Source organism: Sus scrofa, chromosome 8 (assembly GCF_000003025.6).
Source record: "Sus scrofa isolate TJ Tabasco breed Duroc chromosome 8, Sscrofa11.1, whole genome shotgun sequence".
Classification (NCBI taxonomy): Eukaryota; Metazoa; Chordata; class Mammalia; order Artiodactyla; family Suidae; genus Sus; species Sus scrofa.
Genome location: NC_010450.4, coordinates 6,736,653 through 6,762,665, shown reverse-complemented (window position 1 = coordinate 6,762,665; position 26,013 = coordinate 6,736,653). Strand labels below are relative to the sequence as shown.

At 40.8% G+C, this 26,013-nt stretch overlaps 1 protein-coding gene across 3 annotated transcripts in view; it reads left to right on the top strand.

Moving 5' to 3' along the window:
* CLNK (cytokine dependent hematopoietic cell linker) overlaps window positions 1–26,013 on the top strand; it is a 164,795-nt gene that overhangs the window by 7,104 nt on the left and 131,678 nt on the right. For all 3 annotated transcript variants that reach the window (XM_021101017.1, XM_021101016.1, XM_021101018.1), the window contains exon 2: window positions 8,429–8,481. In XM_021101017.1, the coding sequence (XP_020956676.1) occupies window positions 8,471–8,481 (11 nt within the window). In that variant the 5' untranslated portion in view covers window positions 8,429–8,470. The remainder of the gene's footprint in view (window positions 1–8,428; window positions 8,482–26,013) is intronic.

Here is a 26,013-nt window from a genome sequence, read left to right as displayed (position 1 = left end):
CCTCAGAAATGCCTAGCTTACAGCAGGTGTTTAGGAAATGATTCCTTAAAGAATGGCAGTGCTTGAGATGTTCATGGGAAGTAGGTCAGACTGTAAGTTACAGCTGATAAACAGATAGATCCATCCCTGAATTTCAGCTCATTTTCTTATATTTTTCATTTTCCTAAAATTGCCCTTCAGTTCTGCCCCAGGGCATTAATGGGTCAATGGTGAAGCCATCCCAGCTGAGACTGTTCTGATTAATCCAGGACTGGAAGTACCTACCCCCCAGTCAATGTGCTTCTGACAGCATTTATGAGCCAAATGAAAATAGGGGCGAAGTAAACAGGTAAACTTTCACAAAAAAAAAAAGTAAGAAAACATCTGACTAAGCTCTTGACAATCTACATTCCATTTTGCTACAGTCTCCTTTTATCCGAAAGAATTTCTATGATGTGAGGGCAGAAAGAGGAAGGATGGAGGAAATGAAAAGGAAGAGAGAATTAAGAAAGCAGGAAGGGAAGACCGAGGGAAGAAAGGAATGTGAGAAAACAAAATGAGTGAATGAGGAAAGAAGGACATAAAGATAGAGGCTATTTACTACAAAATTGGGGGCAGGGGAGAAAAAATATCACTACTGGGGAAAGGGAAACCTTTCTGCAGAGAGAAAAGGAAATGGCTTTTGAAAACAGAAAGCACCAAGAGTAACAAATTCCAAAATGATGGATCGTATCAGTTCATTAAGGGCGTTTTCAAAATCATTTAAAATAAAAAATGGATGCCTGTGCACATGGCCTTGGGATATTTAAGGGAACTTACTTGTTGCCAAGACAGTTGCAGAATCTTTTTTTAAAAAATATGCCCATACTTAATAGCAGAAAAACTAGGAAAGCAATCTCCTGTATTCCTCAAAAAAAATCTATAATAACAATCCATTTGACTCCAAATGCCTCCATTCATTGGAAATCCAATAAAATTAAATGTTATATTTAATTAAATGTAGCCAATTGCTCTGACCAGGGTTTAGAATTAGAAATCCAATCAGCGTATATCTTTCTCTAAGTATGAGTATCTCTACAATGTAACCTTCTTGTTTGTGACATGAAAATAGAGGGAAATGACATATAATTGTGACCAAATTAATAAATATCTACATCTGAGAAATCCTGGTTTCAATATGTTTGCTCAAAATTCTTGCACCCATGCACACATGTGCACACGCGCACACACGCACATACACACACACACACACACACACACACACACATTTCCTGGCCCGTTTCCCCAAATATACATATCACTTGCTCCTTCCACTCCAAACGACATCCATTAGATATGTTGGGTGTGATTGTGTAGAGAATCAGGTGTGTATTGCATGTATTTTGTATTCAGTTCTTTTCTTGTTTTCCTGTTTTAATGAGAAAAAAACATCAACCCTTCATTTAGACCTTCTCCTCTAGCCTTGACCCAGTTTTAGCTGCACAGCTGTATCTTGGCTCTCTGACTGACTCTAATATCCTCTTCAGCAATTCATACATTGCTTCTGGTCATTTCCTGTATGTATTTAGGTGCATTGTCATCCTCAGAACAATGTTTCTTAAACTTTGCAATCAACAGAGGCCCGTATTTTTGTAGGTTTTATCTTTGAGGAATAAGAAATGTTTGAGAGAAAAAAAAATTTACTGTAAAAGCATTGTTTTCCCTTCATGAAATATTAATTTCAGATCAGGTTGAGATGCAGCAGAAAGATTGATGACAAAAATGTCTCTTCGCAAGCTCAGTTTGGTAGCATTGGTGAATTCCCCATGGACAGCACGAGTTCTCCGGGATAACAAGGAAATGTGATTTGTTGCTTTACATGTTTCCAAGTGTTTAAACTGCTTATGTTTAAATAAGGGTACTAATTATTTTCAGATTAAGATCCTCCCCCAAATCCAATCTATGTATGAAACAAGTCTTTCCTTCCTTATCATATGCACAGAGACCCTGGGTGGGTTAGAAGCTCAGAAGTAGCCATTCTTTTTTGAACTGCCAAATTTAATGTACATTCTTTGGAAACCTTAAGTATGTTCCAAGTCTGTAGAATCTCATTCCCTTCATTTCAGTTTTCTTAAACATATAGACGTGCTTTAACCATCAAATCCATTACCTTTACAAAATGCTTTTCCACTTAGCAAGTGAGCTAATCAAATATCATCTTTGGAATCATCTCTGAAATGGTGGGATTATTTGGCTAAAATGGATGGTTGGGGTAGGAACTCCTTTACTCTCAGGAACTCCTCCACCTGTCTTTGACATGGCGCTTTTTATACCTGGGGGGCGGTGTGGGGGAGGGTGATGAAGGAGCCTTAGACTGAGGCCACAGAGGATGGAGCAGTGTTTCTCAAACTGGGGGTTTTTTTGGACCCCCAAGGAGCTCCAGACACCTAGAGGTCTGTGAATCCCATGAAAACTCCATTATTTAAATGAAAGATAGGTTTCTAAGATAAAATAAAATTAATTATGAGCACTTTCCAGCTCCTTTGCTCAGGATTTTGCAGCCTGGAGTAGAGTCAGGTGATTCTAGCCCTCACTCAGCTTGGCATTTGTGATTAGATGTGCACTGGATTCTAGCTTTTATGCAGTCACTGTTTCACCCTGCTGGAGAAGTAAACAGGCGTCATGAAAGCAGGTTGTGTCCTCCTGTGGACTCCCCAAAGGCTGAAGCTCTCTTCCTGCCCAGTCCCTCCCCCACCATGGGAACTTGTGGGCAGGTGTGGTCTCTGGGTTCAGGCAGGATGCAGGCAGCATCCTCACAGCAGAGCCAACTCTGGACTTGTTAGTCTCACTTGCAGTAAGTGCCCTGTGGGGACTGACAGATGGCACCTGAGCATCACTTCTCTTTGACATCAAAAGCCATGCTCAAGCTTTATTTCTGTGGCTGACAAGGAAGAGAAACTGAAACTGGTGCCTCGGTTCCTGTAGAAAATGAAAGTACAAAAACATGATGATATTTCCCCATTTCTAGGGCACGGGAGCCTGTCAGGGTCCCCAAGGGAAAGCAAGAAATGCAAGCAAGCATCAGCCAATGCTCTTTATCTCAGATCAGCTCTAGATCCTGAAGCTTCTGGAGAAAGACCTATTGATCTGGGGGATGCCTCAGCCTGGAAGTCCCTTCCCCTTGGTAGGGGTCAGGGTCCCTTCTAAGGAGGGTTGTAGAGAAGTTGGGAGGAAACTTATGACCCCATAGGGAGATGCAGGGACCCCTTTGGCACGTCTTCCTCCGGGTTCCTATGTTCCTCTATAATTGATAGATACATGTTGAATCTCACTCCGTTGCAATTATTTACAGCACAATGGAGAAAACAGACAGGAGATAAGAGGGCAAAGCCTTGCTCTGAGGTCTCTAATCCCTAGTATCTGGACTGTGCCCAGCACATCCCAGACCCAATAAATGTTGGCCAAATACATGAACGAATTCTACCTTGTACCACAGTTGTGTGGGACAGGGTTTAATGACCCTTTACCTGCAGACAAGGCCCGACAGAGAAATAGCTGTTGGGTGGCCTTCCCACCTTCACCTAAATGTTGGGGCGCAGTAGATTTCACTTACAGATTTCACTGAAATTAACCTAGAAAGAATTCTAAATGTAGGAGGATTCTTTTTTTTTTTTTTTTTTTTTTTGCTTTTTATGCTTCCATTTGCAGCATATGGAAGTTCCCAGGCTAGGGGTTGAATCTCAGCTGCATTTGCCAGCCTATACCACAGCTACAGCAGCACAGGATCTGAACCTACACCACAACTCATGGCAATGCTGGATCCCCCACCCACTGAGGGAGGCCAGGGATCAAACCTGCCTCCTTATGGATACTAGTCGGATTCATTTCCACTGCACCACAGCAGGAATTCCCAGTAGGGAGGATTCTTGATGAGGGGCAGCAGTTCCTGTATTCCCATTTAGGATGAGGTTAGAACAGCAAGGAGGGTGGAAGTGTGATTATATGGTGACTTCCATGAGCATGAGGAGCGTCAGTGAGTGATGAGGTTGGGCAGATGGAAATGAGTGGCTGCCTTTCTTGCATTCCTCTTCCTCTGGGTAGTGAAAATAACCATACCTTGGAGTTCCCTTCATCGCTCAGTGGGTTAAGGATCCGGTGTGGCCATGGCTGTGGCATAAGGTGGCAACTGCAGCTCTGATTCGACCCCTAGCCCAGGAATTTACATATAGGTAAGGTGAGGTGAGGCCTCAAAAAAATAAAATAAAATAAAACAAAACAAAACTATCAATACCTGGGCCCAGAAGAACTGACTCAAACTTGGGGGGCTGAAGGGCATCAGTATTTTTTAAAGCTTCCCAGGTCATTCTGATGGGTAGACAGGTAGGAGAATCCAGTCTTACCTCCCCTGGGGGCCAGGAATTGCAGATAGGCACTTCTCATTTCTGGAGACTAAACCCCAAAAGTGATAAAAGGCATTTAATTAATCTTGAAGTTCAAGTGAATGTTAATGACCATTTCTCCATGTCTTCGATACCGTACGTTCTCACTCAGTCCTCACAAGAGCCCTACAGGTAGCTGGCGTGTTACCCCTATTTTACAGATTAGCAATCTGAGGCTCAGAACAGATAGATAAGTGTCCCAACGCATAACCAAAACATTTAAAGCCAGTGGTTTGCAATACCAGCCCATAGAGCAGGCTACCTCATGCCTGTGAATGTTCAGTTTGGTTTTTTAGAAAGTGAAGATGATAATTCAGATCATGTGGGGTCACTGCAGTGGAAGCGGGGGACACATCACAGGTGTTGAAATTTCACTGCAATTTTTTTTTTAATACAGACATCAGGAAGGAAGGGGGAAGGGCCTTGTCTTTTCTACAATATGTGTTCGTAAAACCTGTGGACATGAAGGTCTATCTGACTTGCCACATCCCATCTCACCACATCCTTTACAGAATGACTAAGATCAGATAAGCCCTTGGCGCGCTCAGACAGGGCTGAGACCTTCTGAGTAGAGCCAAGAGATGTCTGCCTGTGGGGTTGCCATCCCCTCTGTCTTGCGCATGACACCCCTGGGCTGACTCACGCTCTGATACCGGTCACTAAGACCCCCAATTCTGCTTATTAAATGCCAGGAAAGCTGGACTCTCTTGGCGACCTTTTCAAATACTCTTGGTAAAGTAGACTGCTCACATGTCTCCAAAGCTGCCAGTAAAATATCTCTTTTGAACTTTCATTAAAATTTTAAAATACAAATTTAGTAAGCGCTGATGTTACAGATCAGCTAATCTGCAAATGTTTAAGTATAAACCCAAGCTGAAAATTCCTTCTCCAGACTCTTCCCTGTCCATCACTGATGCCCTCAGTGGCAGCACTTTGTCAAAATATTTGACAAAGAAGCTGTATTTCAGAGAAGACAATAAAACACGAGAAACCTAATCATGCTTCCAACTTTTTCAAGCCATTTTTTGTCACCAAGTATGGACGGTTTTTAAATGGAATTTCTTTATGGAATCTTTGAGCTGGAAGAGACCAATTGGACCCCACCATTCGTTTCTCGTGTGGAAAAATTGAGGCCCAGAAGATTCCAGTGCTTTGTTCAAAGCTACACTGAGGATGGCAGGAGTAGGGCTGGAAATTGGCTTCCTTGGCCACCTTCCAAAGCCTTTGATCCAAACCAGTAAGCCTTGGAGGAAGAGGTCCTGTAATTCCATCACTCTGCGTGTAGGTGCTAGCCAACAGCCAGGCACATGGGAGCCCACAGTAAAGACGGACTTATTTTATCTCCTTTAGCACTGCTGGTCAGTGCACCCAAAGGAATGAAATGACTTCATAAGCAAGGGATATAAGTCATAGATATTCCTAAAGTGGGGAAGGGCTTACACCTTGGACCTGTATTATTGTTATCAAGTAATTTAATTCCTGTAAACATTAATACTCAGATGGTGCAGCAGAAATGAATTTGACTTATATCCACAAGGATGTGGGTTCAATCTGTGGCCTCTCTCAGTGGGTTAAGGATCCAGCATTGCCATGAGCTGTGGTGTAGGTCACAGACACACTCGGATCCCACGTTGCTGTGAGTGTGGCATAGGCTGACAGCTGTAGCTCAAATTCGACCCCTAGCCTGGGAACTTCATTATGCCTTAGGTATGGCCCTAAAAACCAAAAAAAAAAAAAATTTAATACCCCCAAATCAAAATCGATAAGCCTACGTACCTGACTATAACATGACCAGTGTTGGAGAAGCTTGTGCACTTTTCTTTGTTATTCAAGTAACTGCAGACCCATATTTCCATGACATTTATAGCTTATAAGAGAGATTATTTCACACTTAAAACAGAGTTGGAAAAGGATGATGTGGGCGTTGCCAGTTATAAAGGAGGAGAGACCAAGTGTTGCTACAAAGTTACACACTGACTAGTTGATAACAGCACTGGAATAGAACCGAGTTCTTGACCTTCCAGTCCAGGGCACTTCTAGTAGTAGATGTCCCTTATTTCTACTACATTAGAGTCCTTTTTCCCACTACCGTGAATTGGACAACTTCCAAAGAGGCCTTGAATGAGTTAATCCACATACCATCCAGAGAGAACTGTCAGTGAATGACTATTTAACAGCCATATCCCATTTCCCGTGTCATTCATTGACCTAGAAGCACAAGTGAGAGATGTGCCTGTTGGAGAGAACATAGGGTATCAGAGGACCTGGAGTCCTAGTTCTTCAGTAACTTTTCTGCAGTCAGTGGTCCAGGATCACACAGCTCAAGTCCAAACCCCATCCTTTGTCAAGCATGGTCCTTGACAATCAAAACCCAGTGGACCTTCCCAAGCTCTTTTCCACATGCTACAACATCCAAGCTGCTGGCCTCTGTGGTCCCACCACGCTGTACAAAGCCTCTATATCACACTTTGCATTCATTCTATCATCTTCGTACCCTTGCAAATGGCATCCCATTTTCCCAGAACACCTTCCCTAATTCTAAGTCAAGAAGATGCTGGCTTCTTCTGCAAGATCCAGCTCAAGTATTAACTCTTTTATGAAGAATCCCCTGGCTATCCAAGGCAAAGTTAGGATTTGTTTTGTTTTCTTTGCATCTGTTTTTATAAAGCATTTTGATAAGAATCACCATAAGGGAAGGCAGAATCTATATTATCCTGGATTTTAGGCATGCCTGACGGGCAGGGAATGCGTCTCATTGGGCACAGTATTTGAACAAAGTTAGTTTTCAGTAAATGGCGCTTGGATAGATGAACAGATAGATGGGCAGACAGGTGGGTGGCAGACTGACTTAGAAATGCCTAAAGCTCAATGGGCAATTTGGCGATGGGCTAGGACATGGAATGTTTGAATCCTATGAATCTGGGCTCTTCTTGAAGATGAGTAATCATGGGCACATCATTCAACCTCTCTGAGGCTCATTCTCTTTAACAGTGAGACCCACTCTCTACCCGACTACACTCAGCTGGGAGCCCCAGGAAGCTGATGGATAGAAACCATGCCAGTGGCTCCTCACACTTGGCATCCTTTTGACTTTGGCCAATGACAGATAGTAGCAGCAGGATAGTCAAGACAGGAGGGGTGTGAGACGCAGATTTTTACTCCACCCACCATAGCTCCCCCCTGTGGGTCCCTCAACTAGAAGCTACAGTTCTTTTTCCACCAGCCCTATTTCTGGGTGCTCACCCACCAGCTCCCCTTCCTCCTCCAGGACCATGAAAGGTAACAGCCCCCTCAGGCCCTTCACTGTCCTTTATGGAGTCCCTAAGTCCTGCCTACATCTTTTAAACAGTCTCTCTTTTAAACCAATCTCAAATTATCCAATTTGAGGGTGCCATCTGTTTCTTGCTGGAACCACAGCTGATCCCCTGGGTAATATCCTTTATACCTCCCACCATCTCTGGGCGGATTAAATGTGATGACCATTGTAAAGCCCCTAGTGAATATTCCTGGGGTCTCTGCTTCTAATTTATATGGTAAGTGGGGCTAACGATCTCTCCTGCAAGCCTCAAATGAAATGTTCCCTCCTATGTGAAGCTGTATATACACGTAACTTCCAATGAATATTTCATTGGCAAAGTCACACTTTGAAAGAAAAACAGCCCTTCCCCTGCATGCACGTGGGCTCCCCTGAGCGGAGCCCAGACTAACCTGCCTGGGTGCCCAGGGGAAGTACACAATTGCACCCTAGGGAAAACCAGGCTCTCCCAAGCTAGGTCTACTCAGCTCCTGGGAGGCAGATGGGATGCATGCTGACAGAAAGAGGACAGCATGTCAGCATGTCAGGGAAGAAGCCCCCTCCCCCACCCAGCTCCAGGAATAAACCAATTATCGACCTGGATTGATTCTCTTCCTGCCGTTTCCTCTAAGCTGCCACCTGTATCCCGTTTTAACAGGAAGCGACGGCAGCATGTTCACCAGAATTAAAACATGATGGGTAAGGCCCCGTAATGAGCTTACTTTTGTTTCCACAGGCTGAGTTGAAGATCCCTCTCCTTTGCCGGGCGCCAAGAAAGATGCACAGGCAGTAAGTACCGCGATGTCGCTGTGAGCGCGAAAGTCCCGTCTCCCAGTGGCCACCGGAGTCAGATCCGGAGGGGACACTGAGGAAGGATCCAGGGTGTCCTCAAGGAAAGGCCGGCTGAAGGATGTGTGCGTGGTCAGGATGTGGTCAGCGTCCCGCTAACAGCGATTTTTGTGGGCAGGCCCCCTGTTCTCGCCCAGCAGAGATGTGCAGGCGTGGGGTCGGGCAGAGACCCAAGGGGAGCACCCGGAAATGCCATCCCTCACCTCACACCCGGTGTGAAGTGAGACTACAGCAGTTTGCACCCTTACTCCCACTGCAGAGAGCCTGGAACCCCGCTTTCTTTCCGCGCGATATCCAGAGGGGTGATGTGTCAGTTTAGAAGATCCGAATGTGTATCCGAATCGGCAAAAATTCATCCCATTGCAGATGTCTGTGATTATAATGAAAAGAGAGCAGGGCTCCATTTATAAGAAATGCGGATGATGAAACACAAAAGATCTTTAACTTGAGAAAAGTGAGTGCCCTAATTTTAAACTCAATCTCTCCTCTACTTATTTGCTTTCTTTTGCCAGGGGGAAAGCTGGCATGGTTTTTCTCCTGTGTGTGAAACGAGCAGCCCTTGTGGGAGAAAGAAACACGCGCTTCAGACTCAAGCAGACCTAGTGTAAATCCTTTGCGTTGGCCCATCATTTTATAGCTGGGTGATATTCAGAACGTTTACCGAACTCCCAGGATATTTGAGAAGTCCCTTAACCCGCCCTCTGAAAAATAGGATCCGGCCTGGGGAGGAGGACTGCCTGGTTTCTGGGTGGATCTCTCCATCCTAGAGGGAGCCTGGCGGGCAGCCCAGAATAACCAGCTGAGGCCAGAGTCTCACAGGTGGGCCCTGGGCACATGGTTGGTGTCCAGGCTGATAGAGAGGCAGTAGCCCCAGCATCAGACTCACATCCCTATTTGCGGGCAAAGTGAGGTTACTTTAACAATCTCTGAGAGTTCCATCATGGCTCAGTGGTGACGAACCCAGCTAGTATCCATGAGGACACAGATTCAATCCCTGGCCTCGCTCAGTGGGTTAAAGGATCAGCTGTGGCTGCGGTGGAGGCCAGCAGCTACAGCTCCAATTTGATCCCTAGCCTGGGAACTTCCATGTGCCACAGGTGCGGCCCTAAAAAAGACAGAAAAAGAACAAAACACACATTCTCAGCAATATTTGCTATGAGTTTCCATCTGGCTTTGAAGTCATGAATCCCTACCCTTCAGCCCTTGCTTTTATTTCTGTCATTCTACCTGGGCCAACAGTCTCCTTCATAAAGAGAAAAGGCATCTCCTTTTCATGACTTTAGGTAGCTTTGTCTTTCAGCCAGGCTGTGGCTCCCTGACACAGTCTCACTGAGCTTCTTTAAGGGCAATTCTTTGAGTTCAGCTTTAGAGTCATATCAGATAAGAGGCCACCAACATGTAGACGAGGAAACAGACCCAACCATAATTTCATAAACACTTGTTGTCTCCTCTAAGGATGCTGAACCAAAATCTGTACTTTCACAAGATCCCAAATTGATTTACAGCCACATTAAAGTCTGAGAAGCATCTGACAATAGAACAGTAGTTCCCAGAGCTCTCTCCCCACACATGTCTCCAATATTGGTCAAGCTATGACTCAGAGAAGGTATTTACATATCGGATGTTGCAGAAGCATAAAATGGAAATTTGCTGCCCTGCCCCACCACGCATACACAGACACACAAATACACGCACATACACACACAGGTTTTTCTTCTGCTATGCCTTTGGGGAGCATCCCCTTCTCTGAGAAACTCATTAGCCCAGTTAATTCAAGACAGTGGATTTTAAACCTGGCTCTGCTTTTTTTCTGCCTCTTTGTGTAATATTTCGAAATTCCAGGGTGCCTACTTTTAAAACTTATATTGTTTTCAGTTATGTATTCAATAGTACTGTTTTATACTGTGACCAGTGTCCCGCAGTCATAAGTCCTCTTCAAAAGCAGTGTAATTTGGAGTTCCAGCGGTTAACGAACTTGACTAGTACCCATGAGGACCAGGGTTCGACCCCTGGCCTTGCTCAATGGGTTCAGGATCGGGCGTTGCTGTGAGCTGTGGTATAGGTGGCAGATGAGGCTCGAATCTGGAGTTGCTGTGGCTGTGGTGTAGGCCGGCGGCTACAGTTCCACTTGAACCCCCAGCCTGGGAATCTCCATATGCCACTGGTGCGGCCCTAGAAAGACAAAACAAAACAAAAGCAGAGGGTCTTAAGGCTAGCGTTTAATCAGGTTCACGATCCTTTATCCATAATACCAAAGGCAAGAGGCTTCAAAAAACTGAAATTCTTTTGTAACTAATTTGAGGACAAAACTTGACCTACAGTGAGGTGAGGTTATATAGTTTCTTCATTTATTTCACTTAGTGTAAATACACACTGTTTTGATGCAGAAATATTAACGTATTTAATGAGCACGTGTTGCTACAGAGCTTACTGGGCATCTTACATAGTAGTCAATACATGCACAATATTACTTTTCTAAAATCCAAAATATTCTGAATCCCTAGGCCTAAGGGCTTTGGATAACAAATGGTGGATCAGTATTTTATCTGCTGGTTTATTTTATCCTGACCTTGGTATTGGACATTTCAGTAGCTACCTATAAAGTTTTATGAGGCAGTTTTATTGCCAAGATTTAACTTAATACTTTATACTCTAGAAGTATTAGAATAGGCTGTATCACCATGGTTCCTAGCATGCAATGCTATATCCTGTCACATGTAACCCAATTATTCTGTGGTAGTTGAGTAGTACATAGGAACACAGGTTCAATCAAATGATCTAACAATAACCTAGTATTTATTTTCTTCAGGAAACTTGTATTTCATGTCTATTTTGGAAAGAGTTTGATGTTAAAAAAAAAAATAGAATCTGTCTCAAAAAAGAGTCTTAGAGGAGTTTCCGTGGTGCAGCAGGTTAAGGATTTGGTGTTATCTCTATAGCAGTGTAAGTTCGATCCCTGGCCCAGCACAGTGGGTTAAGAATCTGGCCTTGCCTCAGCTGAGGTATAGCTGAAGCTGTGGCTGGGATTAGATCTCTGTTCCAGGAACTTGTGTATGCTGTGGGTGTGGCCAAAAAAAAAAAAGAGAGAGAGAGAGAGAGAGAGTCTTAGAGGTTTTCAAGCTTCCACATATGGTTGTAACTCCATTAGCAATAGCTCTGAGAGCTAGAATTAAGACTCTTCTTTTTTTTTCCAGCATGCATATATAATTTTTATAAGGAAATTTATACTGCAGTTCAACCAACTACCAAACCTATTCCAACTTTGTAACACAATATTGTTTTACTATCAAAATTTTCTACCCACTCCTGTCCTGAAAACATGCCTTTTGGTTTTTGTTGATTTTTTAAGCATTTAATTTTATGACCATGCCCATGCCACATGGAAATTCGTGGGCCAGGGATCAAATCTGAGTCACAGCTGCAACCTATGCCACAGCTGCAGCAACACCAGAACCTTTAACCCACTGCACCAGGCCAGGAATTGAACCCACACTTCTGCAGCAACCTGAGCTGCTGCAGTCAGATTCTTAACGCACTGCACCATAGCAGGAACCCCATGAAAATATGTTTTTAGGTGATTATGCTCTATAGAGAAATAGAATATAAGTAACTTGTTGGGTTGTTCCCACATGATGGTTTTTTTTTTTTTAAGTGTACAGTGGTTTTTGGTATATTCATAGAACTGTGCAACCATCACCCACAATCCATTTTAGTATTTTCATATTCTTTATGTGTTATAGATACAAGTCTCATATCTGACGTCTGAACATTTTTTTAATTTTATTGGAATATGGTTGATTACAAAGTTGTGTCAATTTCAGAGGTACTCCAAAGTAAATCAGTGACACATCCATGTAATCCATATACATATCAGATGTCAAAACAGCAACCCAAAAAGAAACCTTTTACTGTTTAAAGACTCTTCTCAAATAGTCTTAGGATGAAGGCTCACGGGAACAGTGACTTGTACAAGTGTGAGAAAGGGCTGCTTTGCACTGACGTCAACACAGCCAGCTTCAAGCCAATGTCAATTGTTAATCATTAAGCAAAATCGCAGTATTTGCTGCAATACTTTTCTCACTTGAATCTAGCATCCCGTTATGAGAATGAAAGGTAGAAAGAATGAAAAATTCCAGAGGCCAGTAGTGCCCACAGGCCAGGCACTCTGCTAGTCATTTTGCATGAGGCTCTGTGCCATGCTCTCCGGCGACTGGGCACTAACACGCCCTTCCTTTGTTGCCAAATAAGACCCCCCACCTTGAGGTAACAGCCTTTCCAGTTCCGAGTCAGTTAAAGCCACATCTCTCTGACTCCAAAAACTACGATCTTTGTGCCATATTGAACAGTTTCGCCATGATTAGGAAAACCATCCTTGTACATTCCTCATCAGGGACACATTTTCCATCCGAATGGCTGTTCTGCTCATGAGGGGCATATTTTCTCTTTGAAAACTTGCCTGATGAAATTCACCCCATCACCAGGTGGCAATGGCTATTGGCTCCTCTTGAAAGGGCCCAGTTCAAGGTCTGGTACACAGAAAATGCCCAATAAATAATATTCCCCTTTACATGTATGCTTGATAAGACTCTGTGTAAACCCCAGCTCACTATTTTCCGTTATGATTTATGCGAACACCCCTGCCTTTGACCTCAGGGAGCAACTGAATTTTGATTTGCAGGCATTAATAAGTGTAAATCCCACTGGCTCTTGGGGAAATGAGAAGCAGCAATTTTAGTATCCTGAGATCAGAGTCTTGCACCCAGCAGAGTAGTCAGTATGGCTGGCTTCCCAGTTACCCGGTAATTATGAACCAACTCTCAGGCCAACCAGACTTGTCCACTGGTGCTCTCAAAGTCGCATCACTACGATCCAGCTTCGTTGTTGGCTGGCAATTAAAAAGTTACCAGCTGTGAGAGAACATAGCTGAGATATGGTGAGAGTTGACTCAAGGTTGCAGACATGGCCAGGGGTACCTTTGCAGGAGCAGCAGGTGTGGTTGGCCCTGAGACTCACGAAGATGGGTGGTGATGGGGGAACAGAGGGTTTTAAGATAGGCTTTCTTCTCTCTTAATGGCAATATTGCCAGCTGGGGATGGAACTAGCTGACTTACCTACCACCACTTGGCTAACTTCCAGCTGAACAAACTTAGTCTCCTGCTAACTAGCCACAAGGCTGGACTTTTCATACTTACGGCCTCTAAAAATATCACAAAGAATAGAGAAGGTTGTAACGTATTTAAACATGAGTTTATTGTCATCATTCAAGTAATGTATAGTCATTGTAGAAAAATTTTTAAATGCAAATATATATATATATATTTCATATATATATATATATGAAAAAATACCATTCAAAGCACTGCAAAGTGGTCAACAGTACTGGGTATTAGCTTGTGAGCTTTCTTATAAAAGTGTGCATCCTATCTTGGTTTTGAAATTTAACACATCAGAAGTATTGTCCAGTGTACTAACGTCGTTTTTATAGCTATGCAATCTTCTACCATTTAGGCAGCTCATATTTAGAGTCTGCCACTGCTGGAAAATAACACAGCCGATGAACGAGTTTGAAAATCTCTCTTCATCTAACCATGTCCAAATGTGGAGACGCTCTGTTTTGTGACCTGGTAATGAGCAAAACCAATCAGCACAGGGAGTTTTGAGTCAGCCCAGTGTTCGGAGAAGCTGACCCCCAATGCCAGTTTATAATCATCATGTAAATCATGCGGTGAAATTGGAAATAAGACCCAGCCTTATGGTCGGATCCTCCAGAAAGGCCAGATTAGCAGTGGCCTGCATATTCTAGTTTACGCATACCTGACATCTCCCCACAAATAAGATATGGAAAGAGAGAAAAGTCAACTTCATGAAAACCTTTGTTTATATCCAACTGCACCTGATAACCAAAAAGGTGAAAATACTTCCAAAAGTTTGGGATGGATATGATTTGAGGCCAATATCAGGACTTTCTGGAAGATGAATCCCGTGGAAAGAGAGAAAGAGATTTCTTGAAAGCCTGGCTGGCTGGGAAGTTCAGAATTCCCGGAGAAAGGCATCCAGGTTGCAAACTAGGGCAAAGGAGCTTTCTTAAAGGCTAAATATCAAGTAGAAAAGTCTGAGCATCTCCTGCTTGATTCTCTGTTCTCAACTTCAGGTCTTCCCTATTATTATTTTGGGGAGGGGATGTACTTTTAAGGTATGTATTTTAGAAACTTAAAAATAATTCTGTTGAATTAATCCAAAAAAACAGAGGTATTAAAGTCCAACACTTACTTGGCTCCCATGGTGAGGAGGCCAAATTAAGAAGGTGAGGGTTAAAAAAAAATCTAAATAGGGAGTTCCATTGTGGCTCAGTGGTAATGAACCTGACTAGTATCCATGAGGACACAGGTTCGATCCCTGGCCTCGCTCAGTGGGTTAAGGATCCAGCATTGCCATGAGCTGTGCAGTAGGTCACAGATGCGGCTGGGATCTGGTGTTGCTGTGGCTGTGGTGTAGGCCAGTATCTACAGCTTCAGTTCGACCCCTAACCTGGGCATTTCCATACGCTGCAGGTGCAGCCCTAAAAAGAAAAAAAAAAAATTTTTTTTAAAGAAGGTGCGCGTGTAGCAATTTAACGGGAATGTCAGCGGTGCCGCTTATGCGCTGTGCCATTTTAGGCAGTCATGTAGTCTCTCCGAGCCTCATTCTCTTTATCTGTTAAATGAAAATAGTGATAGTAACCATGTACGAGGGTTGCTGAGATGATTAAGTGACTTAACATGTGCAGTTTGTTTTGCACTGTGTCTGGCACGCGGGGAGCAGTCCATAGGCGGCACCTAACAGGTGGACTTTCTAAACGTGGCGGCGATATCTCCCACCCCGTAGGCTCTAGAGCAATGCTGTTTGGACAGTCCCATTCGGAGGTGAATCTGTTTCTCCACCTCCTTTAACTTGTGAGGGCCTGGGGCAGTGCTGACCAATGCAATATGACAGAAGGGACCCTGTGCTAAGTCTGGGCAGAGGCTTTAACAGCCAGGCAGCTCTGCTTAAAGCCTTTGGAAGTCCACTTTCATCCGTCACATGCTGTCACCGCCCTGCTGTGGGCAGCTCCAGCCATGTGGAGACAGCCCCACGGAGAGACAGGGAGGCTGAGGGACACCAGGCACTGGGGCCCTGGACGTAAGAGTCAGAAGCCAGCTTGGGAATTCAGCTCAGTCCAGCTTTGAGGTTACCATGCAGCAGCATGTCAGGACCTCAGAGGAAGCCATCCAGCTGAGAACCAGGAGAGAGAAAAATAGATGGTTTTCTAAGCCATCGCTTTGGAGTGGTCATGATGCAGCAAGAGATGAAGAGACACAGACAGCATCATCGCAGTTATTACCTTACACAAAACACTTTGGGGTTAGGTATTCAGGAGTCACTTAGAGATTTGTAGGACTTAATATCCCATCTTGAAGAACGTCCATTCTAGATGAAAATGACAATAAACCAACAACTAATTAATAGGGGGGAGCAGTACGCTAATAAAAGGTCCTTTGTTCCCAGGGTATGCAAAGTGCTAAGGGGACCCAGAGCAGTGTCTGCTTATTCTGTGCAGGGGCAAATTTTGGAGGGGACCATGGTGATATTTGAAGAGACATCCTCAGAGGAGGGGAGTCAGTCGAGCTGAGTTTGGAGAATGTGGAGTGTTACTGTAGCAAATGGAAGAGAGAACAGAGATAAACTTTCTTAAGGAATTACTACAGCTGGAAAAGCTCGATCAGGATTTAATCTTATAGAGAGGAACATTCAATTGACTGACAATGTGAATTTTGTTGCTTTAAAACTGAATCTAATTGGAGAGAGAATTTCTGGACTTACAATGGGTAATGAAATTCTCTTTCCATCTCTCTTAATAGGCAGGGAAAAGGAGCTTCAATCCATTACCAGAAGAAGGATAAAGGCCTGAATCTGGGTTGCACTGTTTAAAATCTCCTATTAGTGGGATGGATTTTTGTTGCCCGGCCATGTTGTCTTTTGGATAGGCTGCAACTAGAGGCATTTGTCCTGTTACTTGGTACCATTGCTGTAGTTTCAACAAAAATCCTTTGAATAATGAAAATTCTACATCCAGGTCGGTTTCTATGGACTTTTCTAAGGATCCTATCCGCTGGGAACCAAGCAATTTTATGAGGAGGAAACACCAAGTCTTTCTCTGCCATTTCAGCAAGCTTTCATTTTCTTCCTTCGTTTTCTGCAATTGTTTAAATATTGAATAGAAACAAAAGAATAGTCATCAAATATGCATGAGGTTTAAAGAACAATAAAACACTCAGATTTGTGCACTCATTCTCGGTTTTTAAAAATTACTATTATTTTTGCCATTTTCATTTACTTTTCTGTGATCACAACTCCTCACCACCACCAGCCCCACAGGGAAAAACTGTCCTGAATTTTGTGATAATCATTCACTGTTATTTTTAATTTTACAACATATGGTTGTATTGTTAAGAATAAGTTGTTTTTTGTTTTGCTCGTTTTTGAACTTTAGGGTAAAAAAAAAAGATCATACTGGGGTCTGTGTTGTACCCAGGCTACCTGGTTTTAGACCACGGGTTCCACTGTGAGATTCTGAGCAAGTTAGTAAACATTGCTGTGTCTGTTTTCTCAACTGCCAAGTGCAAATAATAACGGTGCTTCTTTTGTAGTGGTTTTGTGACCATTAAAAGAGCTAATTTATATGAGACATTTAGATCCAAATGGAGCATGGTGTGGGTTCTACACATATTAGCTCATATCAGTTTATAAGCTGTTTTATAACTGCCCAATTTACATTTTAAACAAACACAACCCCTGCTACTGTGGATAACCATAATTCCTTCTATTTCATGGCTGTATAAGAGTTCCTTATGTGCATACAATACTATTTAGTTATCACTATCCAGTCAATAGACATTTGGATTGTTTTCCAGATTTTGCTTTACATCGATGCTGCTAAGAACATTCTAGTTTGTGTTTTGGAGTATATATTCAAGAGTATCTGCATGTAAAGCTATATTCTCAGGATGGAAATCTCTGGGGCCCAGGATACCCACAGCTTTCATTTCCCAGACAATGCTGCCATTTCCAAAGTCAGCAGGCCATTTGACCCTCCCGCAAGTGTGGGAGGTTACCTGCTTCCTACCTCTCCACCCCTCCATACTGGCAGTTTTCATGTTGGCCAAACTGATGGGTGGTCTTCTGTTAACTGTAGATGGGGTTAAGCATTTTTTTCAGATATTCATTAGTCTTTATGTTTTTCTCATCTGTGCACAGTGCTAATTCAAATCTTTTGCTCACTTTTCTGTCAGCACGTTTCTGTCTTACTTTTCAGATTGATTTGTGTGAGTCATTGATTTATTCTGCACACTTTTCCCAGTTGGCGACTTGAATTTTCATTCTCTTTAAATGTTTTCTTTTGGTGATGATAATTTTCAGGCAGTTGAGCATAACTTTTTTTTTCTTTGCAGTTTTTTTTCTTTATGGACATGCCCACAGCATGTGGAAGTTTCTGGGCTAAAGGTCAGGGGTCGGATGGGAGCTGCAGCTGCCAGCCTACACCACAGCTCACGGCAACACCAGGTCCTGAACCCACTCAGCAAGGCTGAGGATCAAACCTGCGTCCTCATGGATACTAGTCGGGTTCTTAACCTGCTGAGCCACAAGAGGAACTCCCTTTTTTTTTTTCTTTTAATTTGTGGAATTTGTGTATTGTTTAAAGAAACTTCGCTTACCCTGAGATCCGTGAGATAGTCTCTTTTATTGAATACCAGACGTCATAAAATTTGTCTCTCACTTGTGGGTCTTTAATCAGCCTGGAGTTGATTAATCTGTGGGTAAAATGAAGTAGAGGAGGATCTTTTTTTTTTTTCACACATATGACTTACTCAACATCATGTATTAAAAAGCCTATCCTTTCTACACCGATCTGCAATGCCAACTCCGTCATATCAAATTTTCTTATGCAGGTAGATCTTTTTCTGGGCATTCTCTACTGTGTCAAGATTAATGCATCCACACCATGTCAGCTACACAAGTTCTAATTAGTTTGACTTTGTGGTAATTCGTGGTGTCTAGGAACTTACACCTCCTAGTTTGTACTTTATCAATGAACTGGCTCTTGAGTATTTATTTGTTAATGTAAATGTTAAAATCTGCCTGTCAGTATATCCACACATACAGCCTTTCACGGCTTTGATTGTAATTCCTCTGAATCTAGAGATAACTTTGAAAAGAAATGGCATCTTTAGGACACTGAGTTTTCCTGTCCATGGACATAATATTTTTCACCAGAGAAAGAGAGAGAGAAAACTTCTTCAATGTTACTAAGTGTTTTATAATTTTCTCCCCCAAAGGACTGGACTTTAAAATCTTTTGGAAGACTTGTTTCTAGGCACTTTAAATATCTTAGTGATATTATAAAGGTTAAAATATCACAATTTTGTGTGTTCATGTTGTGGCTAGTGTTTATATTTTTATAGATCATTTATAAAATGTGCTTGCAAAATGTTTTATCAATTTCAGTTTATTCTTTTGGTTTTTCTGTGTAGATGATAATGGTATCTGTAAATAATTGAATCTTGTTGTTTCCTTTCCATTTTTTTACACTTTTTTGCCTGATAGTACTGATAGGATCTCTAAACAACGATAAATTAAGGAGGTGAGAGTAAGCACACTTTTTCTTTTTCATTTTTTTTTAATTTTTTAAAAGTTTTACTGAAGTATAGTTGATTTACAAGGTTGTAGTAATTTCTGCTGTATGACAAAGTGTACACATACCCATTCTCTTTCAGAATTTTGTCCCACATAGATTATCACAGAATACTGGGTAGAGTCCTCTGTGCTGTATAGCAGATCCCATTGGTGAATCGTTCCATATACCTCAGGGTGCATATGCCAATCCCAAATCCCCTGTCCATCCCTCCCTACACCCCGCCCCCAATATGTCCCCTCTGGGAACCATAAGTTTGTTTTCAAAATCTGTGAGTATATTTCTGTTCTTTAAATTGTTCATTCATATCCTTTTTACTAGGTTCCACTTATAAGTGATACCATGTGATGTCACTTGATAAAATTCACTGACTAAATTCACTTAGTATGATAGTTTCAAGGTCAATCCATGTTGCTGCAAATGGGTACACCTTCAATACTTCAGCACAAAACATTACTTTTTTAATTTAAATATTTTTGCTATCAAAGTACAGTTGATTTACAATGTTGTACCAATCTCTGCTGCACAGCCAAGTGATGTATGTATTTATCATACATATAAATACATTCTTTTTCTCATGTTATCTTCCATCATGTTCTACCCCAAGAGATTGGCTATATCTCCGTATGCAATACAGTAGGACCTCATTGCTTATCCATTCTAAATGTAATAGTTTGTATCTACCAACCCCAAACTCCCAGTCCATCCCACTCCCTCTCTCCTCCCCCTTGGCAACCATAAGTCTGCTCTCTATGTCTGTGAGTCTGTTTCTTTTTGGTAGATAGGTTCATTTGCGCCATATTTTAGATTCCACATATGTGATATCATATGGTATTTTTCTCTTTATGCCTTACTTCACCTAATATGAGAATCTCTAGTTGCATCCTTGTTGCTGCAGATGGCATTATTTTATTCTTTTTTATGGCTGAGTAGTATTCTGTTATGTATATATTAAATCTACTCATCTGTTGATGGACATTTGGGTTGTTTCTATTTCTTGGCTATTGTGAATAGTGCTGCAGTGAACATAGGGGTGCATGTATCTTTTTGAATGAAAGGTTTGTCCAGATAAATGCCCAGGAGTGGGATTGCTGTATCATATGGTAGTTTTATATTTAATTTTCTGAGGAACCTCCGTACTGTTTTCCATAGTGGTTGTACTAACTTATATTTCCACCATCAGTGTAGGAGGGCTTCCTTTTCTCCACACCCTCTCCAGCATTTGTTTTTTGTGGACTTGATGGCTATTCTGACTGGTGTGAGGTGGTACCTCATTGTAGTTTTGACTTGCATTTCTCCAGAAATCAGTGATGTTGAGCATCTTTTCATGTGCCTATTGGCCATTTGTATATTTTCTTTAGAGAGGTATCCATGTAGGTTTTCTACCCATTTTTCTATTGGGTTTTTCTGGGTTTTGTTGTTGAGTTGTATGTGTTGTTGGTATATTTTGGAGATTAAGCCATTGTCAACTGCATCATTTGCAAAGATTTTCTCCCATACTACATGGGAGAAAATACATACTGGTATTTTTTTTATGGTTTCCTTTGCTATGCAAAAGCTTTTGAGTCTAATTTGGTCCCATTGGTTTACTTTTGTTTTTATTGTCATTATTCCAAGAGGTGGTTCAAACAAGATGTTGCTGCAATTTATGTCAAAGTGCATTCTGCCTATGTTTTCCTCCAAGTGTTTTATAGTATCTGGCCTTATGTTCAGGTCTTTAATCCGTTTGAGTTTATTTTTGTGTATGCTGTTAGAAATGTTCCAATTTCATCCTTTTACATGTAGCTGTCCAGTTTCCCTAGCACCGCTTATTAAAGAGACTTCTTTCCTCCATCGTAAGTTCTTGCCTCCTTTGTCATAGATTAGCTGACCATAGGTGCTTGGGTTTATTTCTGGACTTTGTTTCCATTGATCTGTATTTCTGCACAAGGCATATGTCTTGCTTTTAGATTTTGACAGGTTTGACTATCAGGTTAAAGACTCTAGGTTGCCAAGAGTCTTTTTTTTTTTTAATTACAAATAAGTATTAAATTTAATTGATATTTTTCTGTGTTTATCGAGATGATTACATATTTTCCTTTCTCATCGGTAATGCAAGATCTAAAATAACGGCTTTTCTAATGTTGAACAAAACTTTAATTTCTGGGGTAAATACAACTTGATCATGCCGTATTAATTTTTAGTACATTGGTACAATGGATCATTAGTGAATATTAGTGAAAATGCCCTATAATTTTTTGTTCTCCTACTTTCCTTGATAGATATTGGTTCAGATTTGTGCTAGCTTCATCAAATGAGTTAGAGAATATTTCCTAATTTTCTCTTCTCAGCAAGAGACTGGGAGTTCCCTGGCAGCCTAGCAGGTTAAGGATCCAGCATAGCCACTGCTGTGGCTTGAGTTACTGCTCTGGTGCTGGTTGGATCCCTGGCCAGGGAACTTGTGCATGCCTCAAGTGCAGCCAAAAAAAAAAAAAAAGTGAGGCTGGGGTAATGGTAATAATTTTTTCCTTTACCAATAAAAATCTTAGACTGATATTTCTTTGGGGATTATTTTTAACTATTGATTCAGTGTCATTTTTGGTTATAGCAAGATACAGTTTTTACTATTTCTTCATGAATAATTTCTGTTGTTATATATTTTTCTAAGTATTCATTTATTCCATGATGTTTTCTTATCATTTTAACCTCTGTTGTGCCTACAGTTAAGACTACTCTTTTTTTATTTCTAATTTTGTCTGGTGGTGACTTCCCTTTCATTTTCAATCAAGCTTGCCAGAAGTGATAAATTTCATTAGTCTTTTCCTTACAATTTTATGTCCTATTTTGGTAACTTCTGTTTTTACCTTCATTATTTCCTTCTGTGTTCTTGGTTGGCACTATGCTTTTTTAATTTCACTGGCCTCCGAAGTTCGGTGTTTTAGTAATTAAATTTTAGCTTTTCTTTCTTTCTAGTATAAGTATTTCAGTTATGTATTTCTACAATGTTGTGAAGATTTAAATATTTTTATTCCCATTATCATTTATTCTTTGATGTCTGATGACATTTCCAAATAAAGTTGGATTTTTTAATTACCTTTTTGTCACTAATTTCTAGCCTAACTATATGAGGGTCATGGAAAATAGTCTACATGATACTGTTTTGTAAAAATTTTTGAGAACTTGCTTAATGCTCAAATATAAGGCAATTTTTTGCAATGTTTTAGGTGTCCTTGAAAAGAAGGTAAATGTCACAGAATTTGAACACAATGTCTTAAAACTATCTGTAAGAACAGTTTTACTAATTATATTATTTAAATCTTCTTTATTCTAATAGCTATTTTATATTTCTATCTTATCAGTTACAAGATTGATATTAAAAATATTTCATAGGATGGTAAATTTGTCTTTTTCCTGATAGTTATTGCAAATATATTGTAATTAGAACATAGCATTTTCATAATGTTATACTTCTGGTGAAATAATTATTTTGTCTTTATGTAGTTACTCTCTTAGAAAAAATCCTTTTTTCCTAAAAACCTAATTTTTTCTAGTATTAAAATAGCCAAGACGACTTTCTTTTAGTTAGTATTTTAACAGTACATCTTTTGCATCATTTTATACTCAATATTTCATATATTTATGTTTTAGGCATGTGCCATAAAAAATTAAAAAAGTGTATGATGATTGTGAATTACATGATACACTAGAGTAAAACGTCTTTAAATGAAGAGTTAACTAATTTACAATTATTGCAATTACTGAACTACTTAAATTTGCTTCCACACTTTATTTGGGCTTTCTATTAACTGTATTTTTTTTTGTTGTTTCTTTCTTTCTTTTTCTCTTTTTGGTCTTCTATTTTCCTTCTTCTGGTTTGATGTGCTTATGTGCATGCCTGTGTGTATGTATTTTTTTCACTCTATTATATCTCTACCGTTTATTAGTTATGCCTTCAAATTCTATTTTTGTGATTTCCTTAGATATTTTAAGGTATAATTTAATTATCAACATCTAAGGTTATTTAACCCTCTTTTGGAACAATACATGAATTTTTCAATATTTTTTTCTCATCATCCATTCACAATTTGTATGCTAATGTAATCATGTATTTTAATTATGTTATTTGTTAACCCCTTAAGACTTTAGTAATATTACTTTAAACTGTAATGTTATTTTGACTTAGTAATATTATTTTAAACAGTCAATGCTTTTGAATCTCTACCCAAGTATTTAACATAAATTTTAGTCACCTTTTTAATATCTCAAACCATCTATTGAAGATCTCTTTCTTTCAGTATGAAGAACACAATTGGGAATTTTCTTTAGTATAAAGTCCCCTTATAAGAAAACAAAATACCTTTATTTTTCCCTCATTCTCAAAATGATAACTTCATTAGACATATAATTCCATGTTGGCAGTTATTTTCTCTCTAAACCATAGAGTTATTTTTCTACAGTCTTTTCCCAACCACTGTTATGATTGAAAAATCAATACAATTGTCCTTTTTTGCTGGTGATGTTTCTTTTCCATCTGGATGCTTTTAGGGTCTCCTCTTTGTCTTTGGTTTTCTGCACTTTCACTATGATATGCTTAGAGAAACTAATCTATCCTGCTTTGGTTACACTGGCCATCCTGATTCCCTTTTTTTTTTATGTTTTTCACCATTTCTGGAAAGAAATGTATATTAAAGCCTTTTCTGTTTTATTTAAATATAATACTCAAACTTGGTTTATGTAATTTGTCTGATAACTTTAACACCAAAAGAATAAGCAGCTGGTTCTGTTGTCTGATGTTTCTTCCATTTCTTACTTTGGTGCCTTATTATTTTAAGGGTTTTCTGAATTTTGTCTGTATGCTCATCTTTCTTAGAAATTAATCTGTGGGAATTCTTTGAGGCATGGGTTGAAGGTGAGCTCCTCCAGGGAGGATTTACGTTTGCTTTTGTTAGGGGTTTGAAGGAACCACAAAGCAGGTCTGATTTACCCTAAAGTCTCAGATTGGAGGGTTTTAGACAATCTAGGCAGAAAACCCATAAGTATTTACAGACTCTCAAGGGAAAAAAATTGTCCCCATCACTCTGCACCACTGTTTGTGGGTGGGAAGGTCGGCTTAGCTCTGGTCCACTCTTGTGCTGAGACCATAGGCCTTTACAGTGCAGTTCTGTATGGCGGAGCCTCCTGGCAGACCCTGAGCATAGACTATCTGAGCTCTATTCCAAGTCCTCTGGGGTCCATGGGGCCATGAAAATCAAAGGCCATTTCCCTCTCTTTTAGCCATGCCATCCAGGACTGCTGCTCTCAGAGTTCTGTTCCATCTCTGAGTTCTCACTTCATTTAAATTGGGGGCTCTCTTTCAGCAGTTCTTACTTCCACCAGCAATGATTGCAAAAACAAGCTATTTTTTACAAACCATTTTCCATGAACGTTTCAGGGTATCTAATTCATTATGCTGCAAGAAATAAAAGACATCCTCCCTATGGAATTCCATTTTTTAAATTATATTCTGATAAAATTTTAATTAAAAATAGAATAAAACTGTATTTCTATGTTTTCAGTTTCATCCATGATATTCTGATTTTTATATAAGGTAATACATCTCTGAGACTGGTGTGTTCTTAATATGATTCATCACGGTTTTGCAAACGCTCATTCAATGAACACGAATTAAGCTCCAACTATGTGCCAGACTTTGTGCTGTTCATATTTGTATGCATTATCTCATTACATTTAATCATCAGAGGTAAAGGATTCTAGAGCTGCCCTATATATTAAAATGGGAAAACAGTATCAGATAGTAGTCTGTGCAAAGATCTTAGGGTTTTATGTGCCTAGCATTATTAACAGGTCCATATATGTACTGTCAATTAATCTTTGTTTATATGAAGGAACAAGTAAGTAAATAACTTAAAATATATCTAAAATACACGAACAGTCTTGGAGTTTCTGTTGTGGCTCAGCGGTAATGAATCCGACTAGTGTTCATGAGGGTGTGGGTTTGATCCCTGGCCTCACTCAGTGGGTTAAAGGATCCGGCCTTGTTATGACCTGTGGTGTAGGTCAGCGGCTTGGATCCCACATCACTGTGGCTGTGGTGTAGGTTGGCGGCTACAGCTTCAATTCAACCCCTAGCCTGGGAACTTCCATATGCCATGGATGTGGCCCTAAAAAGACATAAATAAAATAAAATAAAATAAAAAAATAAAACATGAACCATCTTAATGCTGTTATGGAATGAGTATAGAGTTTGGGCCCTAATACCAGTTTTGCCAAATCTTTTTTCCCCCTCGCCAGTGGTTTAAAACAGCACAAGTTTATTATTTCACAGTTCTGAAATTCAGAAGTCTGTACTAGGTCAAGGTTAGGCTGCACCCACAGGCCTACCTGCCCTGTGCTTGCCCAGAGTAAGACCAAAGAAAGAGGTTGGAGTCAGCAACAGAGACATCAATGGTTTAATGCGTGGGGGCGCTTACATGTCAAGTCTGAAGCAAGGTCCTGGAGGGACACCACACCCTGTGCAGCATAGGGCAGCAGGATGTGGAGGCAATCTTTGCTCCCAGGTGGTGGGGAGATTGCAGTGGGGGATTGCCAGTTTCAGGGGAATCACTGCATCAGGTTGGTTCATTAGTTACCAGGGTAACCAGCAGTGGGGCACGCCCCTCACTGCCCCTTTGATAAGCTGTCACTAGCTGGGGCCTGATCTGCCAGTTCCTAAGACTAGAAGAGTGGAGAGTTCCCTGGTGGCTCAGCAGGTTAAGGATGAAGCATTGTCACTGTTGTGGCATGGG